We start from the raw sequence: 20,417 nt of genomic DNA, 5'->3' as shown, positions 1-20,417 counted from the left end.
CTAATTTAAGGTGCTGTGAGTTTCTGTGCAAAGACATCTTTGACTCCTGATGTGTTTAGGACATTATTATTTATTCCAGAGTAAGATCTCAGCTGTTAAAATCCTTACTCATATAATTTTCAGTATTTGTGTTCCAAAGTAGTTAGAATTCTATATATGAGAGAGAATCCCAGCATCATGGGAATAAATGGACTGTCCCAAAGATGGGAGAAATGGGAATGGCCTCTCATGTGTGTTACATTTGTGCTTTTGTGCTGTAATTGAGCAGAGGAGTGCCCTGTGATTAATTATCAAAGGCAACAAAGTCTTGTCCTGCTTTATTATATCTGCCCAAACACGAGCATTCCATTCAGATCTTTTCAGATATTAAAAGTTTACTTCTTTTTCTAGCTGTGGAGAGGAAAAAATCAAGCAGTGAGACAGCTTTTTTTTTTTTTAATTTGAATATTTTCATTTAGGGAGGAGTCCCTCAGCTTCTCTGACGTTGGCCAACCCATGTCCTGAAGTCATATTTAACTGATTGCTCAGATAATTAAACTGTCATGTTCTGTTAAAGACTCCAGCACCTGCTGTCACTCACACTTCCAGTTCACATCCAGGTCCAAGGCTGGGTGAGCAGCTCTGGATTGGAGCTTCAGCCCGTCTGAATCCCAAAAGTGAGAGAAAATTTCAGTCCAGGGAAGGTAATGAATGTCAAACTCTTGTGTAAATCATTGCATCCTTCTTCAACCCCCATGTATACTCTGAAGCCCCAGAGGCCTGGGTGCAAAGTTTTTGGCAGAATATGTTAATTTAGTGTTCCCTGAGTCACCCCATTCTTTCCAATTTGCTCATCTTCGGAATGTTTCAGTCTATTAGCAGTCTCTAAGGTTATGTGCCAATTAAATAATTCCATTCATTATGCAGAAACCATATAGAATAGTTCATTATGCTCCAGCCAGCCTCTGGGCATGTGTACAAAACTGTATCAAAGAGCATCAGTTAACAAAAATAATATCAAAAGAGAAAATGCAATTGCTACAGGGTGTTGATCAGCGGCACCATCCCGCCCAGGAGACAGCTCCATCCCAGCCCTGCAAGATCCCCGTGTACCTTTTATGCCATTTACAATTTATGAGTCTTAATTACTGAGTGTTTGTAAAGAGCTTTGGAATGCTCGGATGAAAGACAGCGCAGAAACTCAGGCAATGATTGTTAATTACATCATTTTGGCACGGCTCAGGAGCAAGGGCAGGACAGTTACACGGCTCAGGGTGACACTGCATCGATCCGGGGTGACAGAGCTGCCCTCTGGCTCTGTGCCTCAGCTTCCTCACACACTAACCAGAACTTATCATCACAGTGTTTACAGAGTGTTTGTAAAGCTTTTAGAGCAGAGATCTCCTCATCAGATATCAACCTAAGCACCGTGTCATGGTGACAAACATCCTTGGCAGGCGAGGGAAGAGCAGATTTGCCTCGGGAGGGTGATTAAGAGGATTTTTGTGGCAGGATTCGGGGCGCAGACGGAACTGACTTATGGGACAGCGATTCCGCAGGTGGCAAGCGGCCCGGCAGGGATTTCTGGCTGTGCTGGACCCGGGCTGCCGTGGGATGGAGGAGCTGCCGTGGGATGGAGGAGCCGCTGTGGGATGAAGGGGTTGCTGTGGGATGGAGGGGCTGCTGTGGGATGAGGGAGATGCTGTGGGATGAGGGAGATGCCGTGGGATGGAGGAGCCGCCGCATTCCTGCACAGCCAGGCCCCACACGGCGGCAGGACCGGGGCCGGCACTGCAGAGCCCTCACACCCCGGGCAGGGCTGTCCGTGTGTCCGTCCGTCTGTCCGCCCCTCTGCTGAGCCCCCACGGCCGAAGGGGACATTTTGGGACACGTCCCTGAGGTCTCTCTCCAGGGTACCTCGGCTCTCACGGCCCTGCACGGCGGTCGCCCGCCGTCCCCTGCTTTCGGGGCTCTCTGCGCCCTGCTTTTGGTGCCCTGTCCCCTGCCCTCAGGGCTCTGTCCCCTGCATTCAGGGCTTTGTCCCCTGCATTCAGGGCTCTGTCCCCTGCCCTCGGGCTCTCTGTCCCCTGCATTCAGGGCTCTGTCCCCTGCCCTCGGGCTTTCTGTCCCCTGCCCGCGGGTCGCTCCCTCGCTGCCGCAGCGTCCCCGGGTCACCCGTGCCCTCAGCCAAGATGGCGGCCGGCACCTCACGCCGCCCCGCGCCCCCCGCCCTGATCAAAGATGGCCGCCCCGCTTCCCGGACCCCCGCGGGCTCTTTGCCCTCACCCAACATGGCGGCCCCGCCCGGCCCCATTGGCCGGTATGGGCGAGGCCGGGGCGGCCATGTTGAGTGCGGCCGCATCCCGCCGTGCCGCGCGGGCGGCGCTGCCGGAAGCGGGCGCGGGGCCGTTGTTGACAACATGGCGGCCGCGGGCGCCGCCGCGGGAGGAAGAGGCGGAGGGAGCGGCGGCGGCGGGCGGGCGCAGCAGCCTCATTCATAGGACCCGGCGCGCTGCCTTCCCTCCCTCCCGCCTTCCCCCGCCCCGGCGGCCGCCTCGCCCCCTCCCCGGCGCTATGTCCTTCTTCAGGCGGAAAGGTAGGGGCACCGCGCCCCGCGAGGACGCGCGGGCCCTGAGGAGCGGCCTCCCCGCCAGTGACGGTCAGTGCCGGGGCTGTCTTCCCGCGGGGGGGGCTCGGGGGGCTTGGCTGCGGCCCCCGGGCTGCCCGCGGTCCGCACGGTGACCGGGCGGGAGCGGGCTGTGGCACCTCCCGGGCTTCGTGCAGGGTTTGAGCCTCTGAGCCCTTTACGGGTGGTTTTTTCACAATGCTGATCTAGCCGGCTTTGTAAAAATTGTAAAGGGCTGAGAATGTACAGCAGCAGCTGAAGATGTCACTGAAAAAGAGACCTCATGGCACTGAGCTCTCGAAAGCAAAGGAGTCCGTGGCAGTTTATTCTGCAATGGATTTGGTAGGGAGCACAAGCTGGGAAATTCAGGGCTGCTGAAATATTTATAATACTCCAGCAGCACAAATGGGCGCAGTTTAAGTGCAGCGTTCTGAAGGCACTTTGTGCTCGTGCTGCAGGCAGGGCCCTGTGCTCTCAACCTGCCCTGCTGTGATTTGTGTGGTTTTTGTTGAAAGTGGCACCTTTTAGGAAGGGCCCCTTGGGAAAGTTCTGTTTCCTCGTGATGCTGCAGCTCGAGCAATGCAACCACTGATCTTCTGATGCAGCACTGTCCTAAAGGCTCTCTGGGTTACTGAACCCAAAATGCACATCCTGGGAGGCAAGGACGTGGTACCTGGGTGGTGGTGATGGCTCTCACATCCTCTGGATCTTGCTCAGCCAGAGCAGCAGCACTGAAAATGTCACTCTTTGGGGAGGTTAGTGCAGCAGTTCTGCAAGAAATGAGTCTGAGCTTAGCAGATCTGAAAAGCCTGGAAGCCACTGAGGACTTTGCAAGTGCCATAATCCTTTTTGGGGTGTTTATACACAAATGTTGGGCTGCAGAATGAAACTTTGATAGTGGTTATAAACTCTTCAAAAAGCGCTCCTGCTGCTTCATTGAGAATTGTGAGCTGAGGTTCTGTCCTGACGTGGGATCACAGGGACAAGGTCAGCCTGTGTGGAAACTTTCTCAGGGAGAAAGCCATGAAAGCTCTGATTATCTGAGAAGTGTAATTGAGGATCTGTGTTCCTTTGATTAAAGGATCTTTGGTCAGAGAGGCAAATCAGCACTAAATGCCCAAGAGAGACGCTGTGAAGGAGAGGAGAAAAGCAACCTTTCATCTGGGCTGTGCATAAAGCACTGCTCGGTGTGATCTCCGTTTTTAGGTGTGGCTTTTAGAGAAGATTTGAGCTGAAGCTGTGAGGAAAGCAGCACATTAAGGCTTAGGATAAAACTCTGGCCACGTGCAGGCCAAAATCCTACAAACACCAATGATCCTGGGGTGAGCTGTTGTTGTTTATGAGGATATCGCAGTAGGTAAAAATGAAAACTAATTTAAAATTAAACCGTAGCAAAGATCGTAAAGCAACTGACCTGTAGAAAAATCAAAACTGAAGGTGAAGTGTTTTTATAGCTTGGGCCTTAAAATAAAGGTCTGGCAGGCTGGGTTGGATAATGGGTTGAGAAATCAAAGTATAACAGGTGAGCTGGGTGCTCGAGGGCAGGTTATGAAACTGCTGCCGGTGGAACAGCTCATCCCTGGGGATATCTTGGGAATAACGTGCAGTCCCACAGCCTGGCTGACCTCAGCAGGATCTCGTTGTTTTTTGTGTGCTGTTGACACACTGTGAACGCTTTTTGAGTTTGTTCAGAGCATTTCAAGATGTGAATTGGAACTCTGGAACGTCACGTGCTGTTTGGCACCCTTTGGAATGGGATTGGAAATCTCACCCTCAGCCCTTGTGCTGTGGTTCCTTCTGGTTTCACGCAGGCACCACACAGCATCCGCTTTCTGGGGGAAGTGAAAGTGAATTCATGCAGTGAAACTTCACTCTGAAATTCGGGCTTGTCCTGGATCCGAGCTGATTCTGTCCCCTCCTGTTACTGTTGTCACTTGGTCATGCTCAGAGCTGCTGGGGACAGAAGCAGCCTGTGTGGAAAGGGTTGGGACACAGCCCTGGAGTTCATATTTCCAGTTGTAAGTAGGTATTTAGGGAGGAACTGAGTAGCTTGGAAAGAAGGAACAGAGGTATTTAAACTGAAAATAGGCTTATGGAGGGCTGATGTGAAAGCCAGGAATTGCTGTTGGTAGCTAGGGTCTGGTTTGATGAAGTATTGGAGTGATTTGGGAGAGATGAGAGTTCACAGAGGTTGATTTCTCTCCTGTCCATCAGCTGCAGTTATGTAAAGGCTGGTTACCCTCCTGCTGCACCGGCTGCAGGTCAGCCTGGAGACAATCCTCCTCTTTTAATGGTCACTCAAAGCCCTCTGTCACACAGTGTGCTCCCTGGCAGCTGGAATTTTCGAGCCCGAGCTGCCGATTTGCAGCCCTGCAGCGTTTGTGCTCGCAGGGGAGGCTGGCGGAGCGCTGCAGCCACCGGGCAGGGCAATTATGTAACCGGAGACCGGAGCTCTCCTCTGAAATATTTACCATCCTTAGCTCGGCATAGGAACCTTCGGGTGGGTTTTTGGGGTGTGTTTTGTGGTGTAAATGTGGGATTGTGCTGGGCTGTGCCTTGTGGTTACCTTAGGAAGGGCTCCACAGTCGTGGTCAGGGGTGACCTATTTGTAGTAATAATCCTTGCCTGGAGCAGCCTCCTGGAGGATCACATTCTCCAATATCACCCCTGCCGTCCTGTTTATGTGCTGCTTGGGCTTATTTATTTTTGTTTTGAACAGATCTCCTCCTTCACTTCCTTTAGGAGCTTCCTTTAAAAAATAGTAACATTTTTTAAAAAATAAATCCTCAAAGCGCTTTTCCATCTCTACTTTTTACACTGTTATCTCCCCATCAGTTGCTCACCCGGGGTTTCATGATGGTTAAGCAAGACTTTTTGGGAGAATGAACTGTTTGCAGGGAGTTTCCAGAGCATTTCTGTGGTACCCATCATGTGCATGGAAGCAGCTCCATGGAGCCAGAGCCAGCCCACATCTCCTCAGTGTTGGGTGTTGTGCTGCTCTTCCTGTAACACAAGGGAAATGCTCTTTTAAGGTGATTTTTTGTTCACAGAGAGCACCTGCCAGTGCTCCACACTTAAAGCACACCTTTCCCACCCTTCCCAGTTCAAACTGTTTATTAAAGTCACCCTGAATGTAGCTTTAATCTGTGGACAGCAAACATCTTCCTCCATGGAAATGTAACAGACTGTATTTCGTGAAATTTAATTAATGGGTGATAAGGTTTTGCTTTTGAAAGCAAGTCAGCAGAAAAGCTTTGAAAGCCTCTGTCAGCTACTGGGTGTGCAATTTAAATGAGAAATCAGTTTTAACAAAATTACAGTTTCTGTGTGCCTCTGATACTTGCAGATGTTGGGAATTCTATGTCCATTCTCAGGTGAATGCCATTAGTGACCCAAAATAGCATTAACATATTAACATTCTCCCTTGTATTTTACAGTGAAAGGCAAAGAACAAGAAAAGACCACAGATGTCAAAGCAATTAAAAGTAAGATCAAACTTTTGTCTGTAAATTCAGATCTCTGCCATCATCCACCATTTTTATCTTCCCCAACAGGATCATTCCTTACTCCTGAGCACAGATCTGACCTGTGTATATCAAACCCAAACCAAACCCAGGAATTAATTCTGTTTCTGGCTATTTATAGTAATTAATCTTTCCTCCTCCTCTTGCTGAATCTGTAGGTGCAGGAGGTTATTAAGTTATGTCAGGCATGAGCTTGAGCACAGATCTGACCTGTGTATATCAAACCCAAACCAAACCCAGGAATTAATTCTGTTTCTGGCTATTTATAGTAACTAATCTTTCCTCCTCCTCCTCTTGCTGAATCTGTAAGTGCAGGAGGTTATTAAGTTGTGTCAGGCATGAGCTTTAATTCAAAGTGTCACCTTGCAGTGGTTGTTCCTTATCCACCACAAATTGCTCCTGGAGCTCCTTGCTCAGGTGCATTGTCCTTTGGAATTTGGGAAATGCAGCTTCACTGTGTCTGATGTGCAGAAGAAGCTGCAGATTTAACTTTGATGGGGTTTGTGAGGCTGAAGATCCCAATCCTGAATGAGCCATTCCTTGCTGCTCTGTGCAGAGATCTTGCTGCTAAATCTCTTAGGAAAGTTGGTGGAAAAGAGATTTATAAACTGTAGGAAAACAAGCTTGCTGATCTGTCAGATTTTCTTGCAGTACTGAAAGGAGATGAGGTAAATGCCAGAATCTGATCTGTTACTTTCATACCCTCAGACAAAATCTTGTTTCTGTACTTGGTAATGTGTTATCTGCACATCAGGAGAAAATTGCAGGTTTTTTTCTTGGTGGTCTGTCTTTCAAATCAAATGCAGGAAGAATGAGCTGCATCCATTTCATAGCCCCACCTCACCTTTCAGTGCAACTACCAGTTATGGTGACCCTGAAAATAAAAATAAACTTGAAAAGTTGTAATATTGCACGTTGTGAGCTGCTGCAGCAGAGAGTACCTTTGTTTGACCCTTGGAGAGAGTAGAACATTTTTTTCCCAAATGTCCAAAATATAAAATTAAATCTAAATCTAATTGATAAAAGCCTGTAGCATCATGAGGAGTGTGGCTCTGGCTCTACACAAGTGATCTCCACCAATTTTCCCACTGCTGCCATCCCTTGGCCTTGGAAAAAAGGTATTCTCTCCATTATTGCTGGTATGAAACACCCAGAGGCTTTGTAAGGAGCAGCAAGTGGTGTCTTGATGTCCAATCCTGCAACTGCACAAACACTTGGCATTAATTTAAATGTTTCCATTGCTCCTGAGGTATCTGTGACAAATAAGTGTGAAATTGTCATCTGCTGTCATAAAATTGGGAGTAAAAATAAAGTGATGCAGCATGGAAGTCATGAACCCAAGTTGCCTGACACCTTGATGGAACATCCCTGGGAAGTGTTGAGCCAATCAGCTCATGTGATGTGCTTTATTTTTGAGTCAGAGGTGTAAGATGTCCCTGCATGGCAGCTTCCTGAGAGCTTTGGAATCTGCTGGGAGCATGTTTGGGGTTTTTTTCAGCTTTGTCATCAATTAACAATTAGCAGAGTTTTGTGTGAGGAAGTCCTTATTTGTTCTTTTTGAGCTCCAGTAGCCACTTGTGTCCTAAAACAGCTGAAGGGGTTAAGTTTATAACCTGGGTTTCATCAGAGGTATTTCCTTATTGCTTTTTTTTTCCTCTTGCAACCAAGCAGAAGCAACAAAAATATTTTTGAGAAATAACTCTTATTAAACCTCACTGATAGCTTTGTAGCTCAGGATTTTTTATCACAATTTGGCTTTCAAAAAGGCATGAAGATGGATTGGCAGGAGCATTGGAACTAAACTAAACTGTTGTCAGAGTATAAAGTTGTTACAGTAGTGGTTATCAAGGAAGCAGGAAGACTGAGGAATATTTCACATGTAAACCTAGACGTGGCATCTCTTGATTTGCTGCTGAATGAGGAAAATAGAGCTGGGTGGGAGTGAGTTTATTCTTGCAGTAATAAAACTTGTGGTCTTTAATCAGACCCTTGATCAAAGATGACACCCAGTGGTACAGTGAGGTTCTAATGAGACTGACTCTTGCAAGCTCCCTGGAATATTTAGGGGTGCTTAGCATTGGGCAGTGTTTAGCAGAGGTCTTGTTGTCCTTGTGCTTTAACAATTCCTGTCTTGATTCCAGCTCCAGTCCCAGTACATTCCCCTCAGAGAAGCACCAGGAATCATGCCTTGCTGGAGGCTGCAGGACCAAGCCATGTGGCCATCAATGCCATCTCTGCCAACATGGACTCCTTCTCCAGCAGCCGCACAGCTGCCCTCAAGAAGCAGCCAAGTCACATGGAAGCTGCTCACTTTGGAGACTTAGGTAAGGCTGTAAGAATGCCAGCTTTTATTGTTACTCTGTGTGTTCCTGGTGCACTCACCATCCCTTGGTTTTCAGATAAACACACAGGTAATAACAGTGTGGCTGCTGTTACAGTAGCAGCTGTGTAACCCTGGGAGGGATTTGAAGGGAGCAGACAATTCCTTTACTTGGTCACTGTGCTGGAATTGCCTCTTCACTTTGGTATCCAACCCCCACACGTGTGCTACAATAGGGACTCACTCCCTTTCGTGTTTTCCTTTAGGCAGATCGTGTCTGAACTACCAGGCTCAAGAGACCAAATCAAGCCTTTCCAAGACCCTTGAACAAGTCCTGCAGGACAGTGTAGCCCTCCCTTACTTCATCCAGTTCATGGAGCTGCGCAGGATGGAGCACTTGGTGAAGTTCTGGTTGGAGGCCGAGAGCTTCCACTCCACCACCTGGTCCCGCATCCGCGCGCACAGCCTGAACACGGTGAAGCAGAGCTCCCTGGCAGAGCCAGTGTCCCCCTCCAAACAGCAGGAATTGGCCTCCTCTCCTCCTGCTGCCTGGCTGGAGGAGAGGCTGGAGGGCTCCAGCCCTGACAGAACTGCCAGCAGCCAGAACCACGTGCGGCTGCCAGGGCGGGACAGCCACAGCAGCAGGGCTCTGCCTCGGGGCAAAGCAGAGCCAGGGACTCGCTCTCTTCCAGCTGATCAGCAAGAATCTTCCAAGCTTTCAGTATCAAATAGAAACAGCCCCTCCTCTGCACTAAAGGACTTGTCAGGAAAACTCATGAAAAGTAAGTGCTGTGTGTTCCCTTTGCTTGAAAAGGTGGGAAGTGAAGGTTTTTGTGCAGGGAGCTGCCTCAGTTGTCAGGTTCTTAGCAAGCCTGATGTGATGTTGCAAGGAAGAAAGTTTTATGTACCACTGATGTTAACTGATGCTGGTCAGTTTGAGCCATGTATTGTTTGACCTGATTAAAAATAAAAAAAACTGCTGAAGAGATTTCAAAATCATTGTGTACTCAATGAGCTTAGGTTGCTTCTGATCTTCCATGTGTAGTCATAAGAAATTGAGGGAACATTGCTATGTCCAGTTCTTCCTTCACTTGTCCCATCCCACCTTAAAAGAATTGCAGAAAGTTTGGATGGAGGGGCTGGGAATTGATAATTCACTTGCCATGGAAGGTAAATATACTGTATTACATAAAATGACATAAGTAGTGGTTGCAAGAGACTTGTGGAGATTTATGTGTGGAATGTACTGTTTTTGTTCTTGGATTTATTTGATAGAGTTCCTCCCCTTGTAACTGATTTGTTGTCATTTGGATTCCACCTCTTCAGAGGCTGCTGGAAGTAAGGATGAAATTCAAATATTTCCTTTTGGTAGAGAGCTACATGCACAGTAACATGTTTCTCTACTTTGCATCTACTCAGTCCTCCCTCATTTGTGCAAGTCTGCAGCCAAAAAGGAAACACTTCTTTCTTCACATTGGTTCCTTTTGTTTGCCCAACTGTTTCCTCGTGTTGCATCCCTTTCTCTTGCTGTTTGTCTTTCTCATGTAGTTATTTGTCATGTGCCTCCACAATACATAACTTCAGCCCCAAAGCCACTTAAACAAGGAAAATGATGTTTTAGTCATCAAAGCACCTCTGCTTTCTGATGTCTAAAAGGAATTTGAAAACACAGGGTCCTTACTGAGAAATCTGAAAAGAATTTGAATGTAATTTTTCCTTTCTTCCAGAGCAGAGTCCCAAGTCTCAAAAGATGATGTGTAAAGAACACAACTTGTTTGAGGCATATAATTTTAAGATTTTTTTTTTCCTAGTAATTCCTATATAATGCAAGTGATTTCTCTGTGATGAGAGCTAAAAATTGGGAATTTCACTTGCCTGAAAGCTGTTGCTTCTGGGACTATGGTGTGCAGCTGAGGAAGTGGGTTCTGCCTTGTGTGGAAAATTTGGAGCTGTGTTGTTTTAATCCATTTTAGTCCATGCTGGGTTTGCTGTGACCTGACTGGAGATCACACAGTCCCTGCAGCTGGTCAGGAGCAGAATATGAATATCCTGCAGTGAAAACATCACTGAGAATTAGACAGCTGCTTTTCTGAAGAGCAAACATTTGTTACTCACTCACGCCAAGGAATTCCAAGTTTGATTCTGTGTTTCTTCCCTGCAGGTATAGAACGGGATGCAGTTAGTACTTTTACCAAATATATTTCTCCAGATGCTGCTAAACCAATCCCTATCACAGAAGCAATGAGAAATGACATAGTTGGTAAGAATGAATAATTGCTTCCTCATTTCAGAGCTGCTCTGTCCCCATAAAAATGTCTCTCTAATATGTCACACATTTGCATTTATCTTTATTTTTATCAATTTTAAAGGCAGCCTTAAAAAGATAGGAGATTACAAGTATCAGTGGATCTGACTTTCAGCAGTGCTGTGAATATCCTCACAAAAACTTTCAGAGATTTTGTTTAAATTAGGGAAGGAATTCTTGGTGGTTATGGAGGGGATCCAGATGAGTCTCAATCAAATACTTTAGCCATGTTATTATTATTTGGCCAGCTTTGAAAGCTCTTTGCTCAGTCAGAACCAGCTGATTCTGGTGGATTTGAACTGCAATTTTTCATTAACCAGTCCTTGCTCTTGCCTTTCAGCTCCACCAGCCAAATCTATGTTAAAATTAACCTGGTCTTTCTTTGCAGCAAAGATCTGTGGGGAGGATGGCCAAGTGGATCCCAACTGCTTTGTTACAGCACAGTCCATAGTGTTCAATGCAATGGAACAAGAGTAAGTTGATGCCATGGTTTGGGTTCTTGTGTCTCTTGTCCTAAAGGTTCTGTTAAGAATGTTTATGGAGACATAACCATATCAGCTCTTTTTCTGTGCTGTATTTTATATTTGAAACTGCTCAGATCCCCTCCTCCAAATCCATTCTTGCTGAACTTGGCTGTTCACACTGTTGTGTTCTTTATCTCTTTCTTGTGCCATTTACAAACCTGCCCTGTTTCTTGCTTGTTTGGCTTTTATCCAACAAAAGTATCAGAGTTCTGGGCAAGAGCTGTTGGCTCTGAGGGTGCCCTGGGTGCTGCTGACCGTGGTGACTGATTGTCCCTGTGTCTGTGCAGGCACTTTAGTGAGTTCTTGCGGAGCCACCATTTCTGTAAATACCAGATCGAGGTGCTGACCAGTGGGACTGTGTATCTGGCTGACATTCTGTTCTGTGAGTCAGCCCTGTTCTACTTCTCTGAGGTGAGTGAAAACATTTGGATTTGCTTTTATATCCCTTTCTAGCAGATGAAAATAATCTGTTCGTTCCTTGATGGCTTAGGGTTGGATATTGGGCAGGAATTGTTCCCTGGGAGGGTGGGCAGGCCCTGGCACAGGGTGCCCAGAGCAGCTGTGGCTGCCCCTGGATCCCTGGCAGTGCCCAAGGCCAGGCTGGTTGAGGCTTGGGACAGTGCAATGTGTCCCTGCCCATGGCAGGGAAGTGGAACTGGATCATTTTTAAGGTCCCATTCTGCTCAAACAATTCTGTAATTCTATAATTCTAAATATAATAAAAAATCCAAGGTGTATTTTTTCTAAGAGAAAATGCATTGAACTTTTTCCTGCCCTTATGTAGAAGTAATTCAAGTGTTCAGACCTGTCCATTGTGTTGTGGAATGAGTATTTGTGATTTCCTCTCAGTTAGTGAGTGCTTCTCAGAGTCTCTTTGCTTTGTAGAAGCTTTGATATTATCATCTTGATCTTCACATTGTAGTGGCTGTAAAAACCTGAGTTACAGATAACAAATCATAACCAGTGCTGTGTGGAGAGGGCACCTTTAGTGATGTGATAGGTTAAATAAAAGATTTCCCAGTTTCAGGCTCCTGCACCTTTAAGGAATCAGCTCTTGGCATACTTGTCCTGACAGTCTGACAAGCTGATGTAGTTTGAAACTGCAGCTTGGGAAGCTGAGACAATGTGCTGAGCTCAGTGTAAGCTAAATGTAGCATGACAGTGGTGTTTCCTGTCCTAGGACAAGACAAATAGTTTTTTGGAAACTAAGTGTGAAAATAAGTATAGAAAAGAAATGTCAGAAGTTCTCTCTTTTTTTTTTTTTTCTCTCTCTTTTTTCCTCCAAGCAAGATAAATCTGTCTGAAACAGAAATTCAAAATACTGTGTCCTGGTGACAATTTTGCACCACTACTATATGGCCTATGTTTCTTCTTCTAAATGGAAAGAAGGAAGTTAAAAAAATATTAAAAGTTTCTTGCTAAGACTTCTTTAATCTCCTCTTTTTCTGATTTCCCTTCCAGTACATGGAGAAGGAAGATGCAGTTAATGTATTGCAGTTCTGGTTGGCAGCAGATAACTTCCAGTCTCAGCTTGCTGCCAAAGAAGGCCAGTATGATGGGCAAGAAGCACAGAATGATGCCATGATTTTGTATGACAAGTGAGGGAGTTCAACAATCTTTGTTTCTGTACTTGTGGTTTTGTGTTTGTTGTGCAAAAGGAACTTCTCTGCACTCTTGGGCCGGTCTGCTGAGGTGCATTTTATCAAGGTGGCTTTTGCTGTGTTTGCACACATGAAATGAATTTTTTTTATATACATGAGGAGAAATCCTTACAAGGATTCCATTCTTAAACATAATTCAGGATTTTCAGGACTTGATTGCTTGAGTTTGTTTGGTTGGGAAGTATCAAAGTTGTTGGGTTGTCATTTGAAAATGGAAGGTTTAAGCCTAGTGCAGATACAGCCCTGCAGAAAAACCTTAATGTTCAGATTCTGTTATCCATATAAAGTAGGCTGTAGAAACTCTTCTCACATGTACTAAAACCCAGCTAGTGTTTATTCTTAGTATTGTGAAATATTTCCTTTTTTAAGGAAGCAATCAGATCCTTTTTAATATCAGACTTTCAGGAGAGGAGCTTTCTTCCTGTACTTTGTGCTTCACTTCAGCAATAAGACAGCTGGGAGACAGAGAGCACAAGTGCTTCCAGGAAATGTTTGTTCTTAAGCTTAAGTGTGAGGCTCTACCACAACTTGAGTTATTACCCAAGAAGGAAATCATAATTGGAGAGGAAGCAAATGCTTCACTCGGGTTCATCAATCATTCCCCCATCCTTAAACTCAGTTTGCAAGGATGTGAGCAGTAGAGCCAATGCTGCTTTGGAGTTCTGGGTGTTTCCTGCCCCATTCTTGTTTCCATTCTCTGTTCTTCATCTGTGTTTCAGGGCAGGGCTCTCAGACTGTTTCTGGGAGGGGGTGTCTCACCTGTAGTCAGTGGGGACCAGGTGTGTGCAGAGTCTGGGGTGGGCTCTGAGCACCTGCAGAGCTTTGCAAATCCTGTTTGTGTTGTTTCCTTGCCCTGCCCAGGTACTTCTCCCTGCAGGCCACACACCCCCTGGGCTTTGATGACTCTGTGAGGCTGGAGATTGAGTCCAACATCTGCAGGGAGGGGGGGCCTCTCCCCAACTGCTTCACCACTCCCTTAAGGCAGGCGTGGACAACCATGGAGACGGTGAGATCCTTCTTCAGAGTGGGCTTCACACTTGCTGAGGGTGATGGGGGGTTCCATGGTGTGCCCTGATTTGTCCCATTCTTTACTGATTTCCTGTTTACCTGGGTAATAGAACAGCTTCAGGAAAATCTGCCAGACTCTTCCCCAACCTGATTTGAAGATACCACCCACTGGCTGCTGTTAATGCTCTGTTTGTCTCTGGTGATTATTGCAGTTTAATGGAAGTAACAGAATTTCCTCCCCTGTGAATTGCTGTCAACAGCTTATTTTGTATCTTTAGAAAATTTTCCTTCCTCTTAGTAGGAGTTGTTTGCAAGTCTAATACAAGTGCTGTGGTTAATAATGTAACTCTGGGGTACCCAGATACCAGAAATGAATTATTTGATTCTGGAGCTGCAGAGAATTGTGCACAGTGAAACAGAATAACTGTAAAGCCTGTTGGGCTGTCAAGCTTAAGTTTCTAAAGGGGAAAAAAATCCCCTGAATTTCAGTTCATTACTGGGGGATTTCATTAATAGGCAGTTGGGTTTGTTCATTTTGCAGCAGGATTAAAACTTAAAGCAATGCAGTTGTAAATCCACAACAATTCCATGCATGGATGCATTTACTTGTGTTCCATCTACACAAGGACTGAGATGTTTGTGTGCTCTTCTCTAACTATGCAGACCAGCCTTAATTAAAGAAGACTTTCTCCATCTCTCAGGTTTTCCTACCTGGTTTCTTGTCCAGCAACCTTTACTACAAATACTTGAATGACCTCATCCATTCAGTACGAGGAGATGAATTCCCAGGAGGGAACATTGCACTGAATATTCATGGCCCTGGTAGCTCTCCTGACAGTGATTCCATAGGGAGCACGGATGGCTCTGCCTCCCAGGTACCAGTTTGGGTTTTCTGTGTCAATATCCAAGTTTTTGCCCTGTAAGGAAAGACCATTCCACTTTCATTTAAAACCTGTGTTGTGTTAGGATGTGTTGAATCTTCCTGCAGCTCAGTTCTGTCAGAAGTGTCTCTGCTATTTGTTGTACCCAAAGCCTTGTGCTGCTGTTATTTCTTTACATCAGTGATGTCTTTATTAAGTTGCTACTTTACTGAAGACTTTTTCATGATGCCATAATATCTAAGAATGCCTGTTACTAGAAGTAACATTATTTTGTCAATACCATAGTTACAACTTCAGATGAAAATTGACTCTTGTGAATATGCTATCAAATTTAAATACAAACATGCTAGCTTTGTGTGCTCAGTTCTTTTAAAGTGCCAGATCTTCTGTCCTGAAGAGTAAACTCATTTCCAGGGCTGAAGGCATCAATCTGCTCAAACACAGAGCAGATTCTGGCTAACCTGTAACCAGGACAGCTTGGAAACTGCAAGCCCAGCTGAGAGCAAAGAGCCAAGCAACTGCTGCTTTTATTGAACTCTGCAGGGCTACCCTGAGCTTCAAACCCAGCTCCACACCAATGTTAGTCATGTCCTGCCTTTCCAGCAACTTGGAAGCTCTACCTCCTGCTTGTACTATTTTTAAACCTCCTAATTTGCAAGGAGGGAATATTCCTCCCCTAGCTGTGAAGTGAGGAATAAAATCTGTGTTCTTGAAGCCTCCTGCTGCTTGAACCTCTGAGCAGGAGGAACTGCTGGTAATTGGCTGGGCAATTTAGGAAATGAGGTGCTGCTTTCTGTGGTGTGCATTCCTGCTTGTCTGAATAGGAGAATCTCTGGGTCTCTGCATATTTTTGCATAAAGAGCAGCAGGAAAGGAGCTGCCATTGGTGCTCCTGTTCTGTGCTGAGGCAATAATGGACTGCTGTGTGTGGTGCCCTCCCTGCTGTTGCTCTGGTGTTTCCTTGGCTTTTTATTCATAATCTTGTATAAATACTTCAGGCCAGAAGATAAATAATTTGTTCTCTGTGCATGGGGGAGGCATCTGTGTTTGGGAATTGCTTACCAAGAGCAGGAGAGGGATGTTCCAGACTCACAACAAATGGTTTGTGAGCACACACGGATCTGTTGAGCTGATAATTGAGCAGCATGTGCTGACCTGGGCTTTGTGTCTTTGGCTTTGTCCACAGAATTTTATCATCCTCTGCTAACAACAATGTCCTATGAGTTGGGAATTCAAGGCTGTGTAGACACATTGATTCTTTTATACTCTTGCTTAGACACTTGATGGAGGTTTATCTGTGTTAAAAGCACTAAAATTGCAGTTTTGTTAAGAAGCTGGTAGTTATCTGCATTGGGCACTAATACTTAGAATTTTTATTTGTAGTCCAATGTCAAAAAGGCTAATGTTAAAATCCTGAAAAATTTTGATGAAGCAATAATTGTAGATGCTGCAAGTCTGGATCCAGAGTCTTTGTATCAACGAACATATGCAGGGTAAGGTTCATTTCAGTGTATTGTTTCCTTTCTGGTTACATGTTTCACCTCTGTTTCATTTTTGCTGTGTCCTCCTGCATGGAGAGTAGGCCTAAATGCAAGATCTTGGTCCATGTCTTAATATTTGACAGTAACTTTATTTCAATAGTGTGATTTAACACTCAGTGAATATTTCTTTGGCCAGGAAAATATTTCTAATTGTTTTTCCTCTTCCTCTTCGTTATTGTTCTTCTTTGATTCCAAAATGTAGCCAAGTATATAGCCAAACAGAGCTTTCCATAATGCCAGAGTTCTTTTGATCACCCATGTGGTTCCTCTCTCCTCAGGAAGATGACGTTTGGAAGAGTCAGTGATCTGGGGCAGTTCATCAGAGAATCTGAACCAGAGCCTGATGTCAAAAAATCAAAAGGTTTGCTTTGCTCTTTCTCTCCATTTCTGTAAACGTCTGCAGAGCTGCTCTCTTCCCTGCTGGAGTTAAGATAGGCAAAGTGTTTGACTCTTTCCAGATCTGTTTGAAGCCAAATAGAGGTGCTGTGGGGATTGGCCTGTACTGAGGCAAAACCCATCTCTGGCCCAGTTTCCTACCCAAATTCTGCTTTTCTGGTCCAGCTGGACTCCAGGAAGGATGAGCAGCCTGTGGGAGTTGGAGCTGTCAGTGGAACCTGGCAGGGATGAAAGTGTCAGCAGCTGAGCTGGTGATCAAACCTTCAAAGCTTTGGTCTTGAGATGAAAAAGAACTGCAGCTCTCCACATGCTTCCCACCCAGGCTGGGACCTGCTGCTGGTGCTGCTTTTCAGCTCTGGGAAAGGCTCAGTGTCCAAATGGCTGCAGGCAGTCCCTTGTCTTTGCTGCCACTCCTCCATGTGCTGAATGCCAGCAGAGCAAACCCTTCAGAAGGGGACAGGAATCAGCTTTGTGCCTCACTTTGCTCACATACCTTGCTTGCTGTTTTTATCTCAACCAGGGTCCATGTTTTCACAAGCAATGAAGAAATGGGTTCAAGGAAATACAGATGAGGTGTGTCCCCTTTCATGTTCTTCTTGTGACTTTACACTTCAGAGAAAGAAAGTATTGATGTTCTTAATCCTGGCTGTTATCTCTGAGTATCTTTTTGCTGCACCAAGAACAGGGAGAATGTGTGCTAAATATAATTTGATTGCATGTATGTGTGAAACTAGTTTGCTCTTTGCCAGTGCTTGCTGGTTGAACTAATTAAGTGTGTGCTTGCAGTCAGGGTTTTTCTTATTGTGGTTTTATATATCTATAAGTAGGGGTGGAAGTGCTATTTGATTTTTGGGGTGGAAGTGCTATTTGATTTTTATGGTGGAGTGACCACTGCACATGGATTCCAGGCTGCATTTTTCCCTCTCTGATTGGCTTGGACAAATCCCCAAGAGATAAATCTAAAATCTGCACTAGCTCTCTTGGAAATTGCATCAAGCCTGAAGTACAATAATTGAATTAACACTCTACTTGGACACCAAGTGCATTTCCATTGAGGGGGGATATTTTATACAGGTTATGGAGTTGTGAAGGTTACCCTGACTCCAAGGCTGTGCTGAGACCACTGTGTTTTTCTTTTAAGAACCTGAAGCTATCTGTGTTTTGGGCTGTGTTTTTCAGGCTCAAGAAGAGATGGCTTGGAGGATAGCAAAGATGATTGTCAACGACGTCATGCAGCAGGCGCAGTGTGAGCAGCCTTTGGAGAAGGTCACCAAGGTAGGGGGTGGAAAGGCTGCTGCCTTCATCTGGCTCCAGCCAGGCTGTGGGAGGAGCAGAGCTCTCACTTGCCTTCCTCCTGTGGCTGAAACCCACACTGGAAAATGTTCAAACCAAAGCATGAGAGAAAGAAAGGTTGGAAGTGTTTCGGCCTACGTGTGATGTAGGAATTTCTTTACAGATGCCTGTGCTGGTTCTCTTGTGCAAGTATTAAACTTGTCCTAGTTTGAGTCTACAAACTGCCTAATTAGTTGAAAGGGTGATCTGTGCTGCAGGATGAAGTGTAGTTCCTGACTTGAGTTCACACTTGCTGTGTCCTCTCAGTCAGTAGTGGCATTTCTGCTTGAAGTGTCAGTGAAACTCAGCAGCTGGGAATTTGTCTCATGGGGTGCTCTCATTTGCACAATTCTGTCTCCAGACTTTAAAAAGACACAGTAACCCTGTGCATAGGTTTGTGTATTGTTGCCCAGTGGCTGTGTTGTTGTACAGCCCATGTGCTTTCTGTGTAAAAAACTCCAGCTCTGAGGCAGCAGTTGGATTTTGTGAAATATTGGTGACAGCAGGTTACCAAGTTAATGTCTAGTACTTCTGACTTTCAGGCAGGTGAGTTTGTAAAAATTAACTTGCATTATGTTCAGTTATTGAAAGTAAACATATGCCAAAGCCCAGATTTTGGATCCAAATGGGTGGATCCATAGTTTCACTGTGGGAGTGGTTTCTTTCTAATAGAGCAGTAACATTTAAATGACTTGTATAATGACTTCACTTAATAGCTTGGCTGCAAATGATACAATTCCAGTCTGCCTGGATGAAAAGGTCACTCAGCACAGTATTTAGAAATCTCAAATGACTGCAGATGCTCTGGATTCAGTTAAGCAAATAATCAAAAGGTTGAGTGTGTTTGGATTGGGTTTGGGGCTTTTTGTCCCCCAAACTCAAACAAACCTGGCTTCAACACAAAATGTTTTTAAACACAAAATATCTTTCTATTGAACAGTTACCTTGCATGTTTTAGGGTAAAATGAACTGTTTTTCCCTTTTCCAGCTATGATTTTAGAAACTCCAGGACAGGAAATCTGGTTTTCCACTTTGAGAACGAGTGAACTTTCCCTATTGGTGGATTCTTTAACACAGCCAATAAAAACAAAGCACTGTTACTCCAACCACTGGAATCCCCCTCATTTCCAAGGAAGAATGGAAAAGAAGCAATCCTGGACCTCCACTGTAGAGAGTGAAGAAACACTTCTGCCTGGTGTATGTGGCATTCACAGTAATGATGGTTCTGAGATGAAGGTGCAGTTTACAAATGAGAAACTGTGATTGACTTCACAAATACTTGACCCTGTCTCAAAAAAAAGACTTTCAAGCAAAATATCTGCAATGGGACACAGAGGCCACAACAGAGGGGAAGGTTTTGCTGTAGTTTCTGGTTCTACTGCTTGTAATTTTTAAACACAGAATTGGAAGGGCTGTGGGGCAAATCCATTGGCAGTGAATGACCTGGGAAGTTCAAAGTTTAATTTTCCGTTACTTGAAATAGATGAGTATTCAACTGTAAGATAAATGTATTTTACTTCATAACTGCATTAACTTTGAAGGCAGTGTAAAAGGGTCAGGAACTCCTCCCTGCTGAGCTCCTACACCTGCACACACACACACATCTCCCTGCTTCCACCACGGAGCAGATCCAAGGCTGGTCCTGCAGCCCCTCTGGACCCTGCAGACTGCTCCACTTCCTGTCCTCACCATCCCACGAGCAAGGAAAAAAGGAATTGCTGCCGTTCTCCATCGCTTGTTGTCCTCCACCCAACGTAGGATCTAATTCCAGATGTTTGGTTTACAAAGAAAAACAGTTTTTAAATGACCTTTGGCCTTCTTCCTGACACTGTCAACACTTACCATGTTACACAGCACCTCTTTTTCTTTCCCCAGCAAATCAATTTTGCAGGGTAGCAGAAGTACTCAGTGTCTCACTGTTATGTTACTGCTGCATTTTTAGTATACAACACTTTCATTTTGGGTCTTTTTTTTTTTTTTTAACTCTAATGATTGCTTTTCTCCTCAAACTTGTGCAAAGGAATCACTACGCGAAGAACTCAAATCATTTCCAATGTTCAGAATATCTTGATTGACTAGAGAGTGTTATTCTGTTGCAATATTTGATTGTATAGAGACACACTGTATTGTTATGAAAAAGCAAAAAAGGCTGTGTATAGGTTTTTGGTACTATGTACCACCTCTTATTTCTCTCATACCCAAGCATTCATGTACTTAAAACATACTATATTTAATTGTGTTTTGATTTAAAATATATAAATATTAAAATTTGTGTCGATTTTCTGTTCTCATGGGGTTTGAAGTTACATGGGATGGGTTTT

At 45.0% G+C, this 20,417-nt stretch overlaps 1 protein-coding gene across 6 annotated transcripts; it reads left to right on the top strand.

Moving 5' to 3' along the window:
* Positions 1-2,372: 2,372 nt before the first annotated feature.
* On the top strand, positions 2,373-20,364 carry AKAP10 (A-kinase anchoring protein 10). 6 transcript variants are annotated; one of them, XM_041422898.1, is made up of 15 exons: positions 2,411-2,638; positions 6,043-6,090; positions 8,271-8,453; positions 8,716-9,231; positions 10,611-10,709; positions 11,143-11,227; positions 11,566-11,689; positions 12,740-12,876; positions 13,801-13,945; positions 14,649-14,822; positions 16,211-16,320; positions 16,647-16,729; positions 17,285-17,337; positions 17,944-18,039; positions 19,085-20,364. In XM_041422898.1, the coding sequence occupies exons 1-15, from the start codon at positions 2,554-2,556 to the stop codon at positions 19,088-19,090; spliced, it is 1,944 nt and encodes a 647-aa protein (XP_041278832.1). In that variant the 5' UTR covers positions 2,411-2,553; the 3' UTR covers positions 19,091-20,364. The 6 variants fall into 6 exon arrangements, with proteins under 6 accessions (XP_041278834.1, XP_041278833.1, XP_041278832.1 ...); XM_041422900.1 differs by lacking the exon at positions 19,085-20,364 and having other exon boundaries at positions 2,373-2,575; positions 17,944-18,274; XM_041422899.1 differs by lacking the exon at positions 19,085-20,364 and having other exon boundaries at positions 2,373-2,638; positions 17,944-18,274.
* Positions 20,365-20,417: the final 53 nt, after the last annotated feature.

Source organism: Onychostruthus taczanowskii, unplaced genomic scaffold, assembly GCF_017590055.1.
Source record: "Onychostruthus taczanowskii isolate IOZ18803 unplaced genomic scaffold, ASM1759005v1 scaffold75, whole genome shotgun sequence".
NCBI lineage: Eukaryota > Metazoa > Chordata > Aves > Passeriformes > Passeridae > Onychostruthus > Onychostruthus taczanowskii.
The sequence above is the reverse complement of the archived record's forward strand: the minus strand, read 5'-3'. Positions and strand labels throughout refer to the sequence as shown.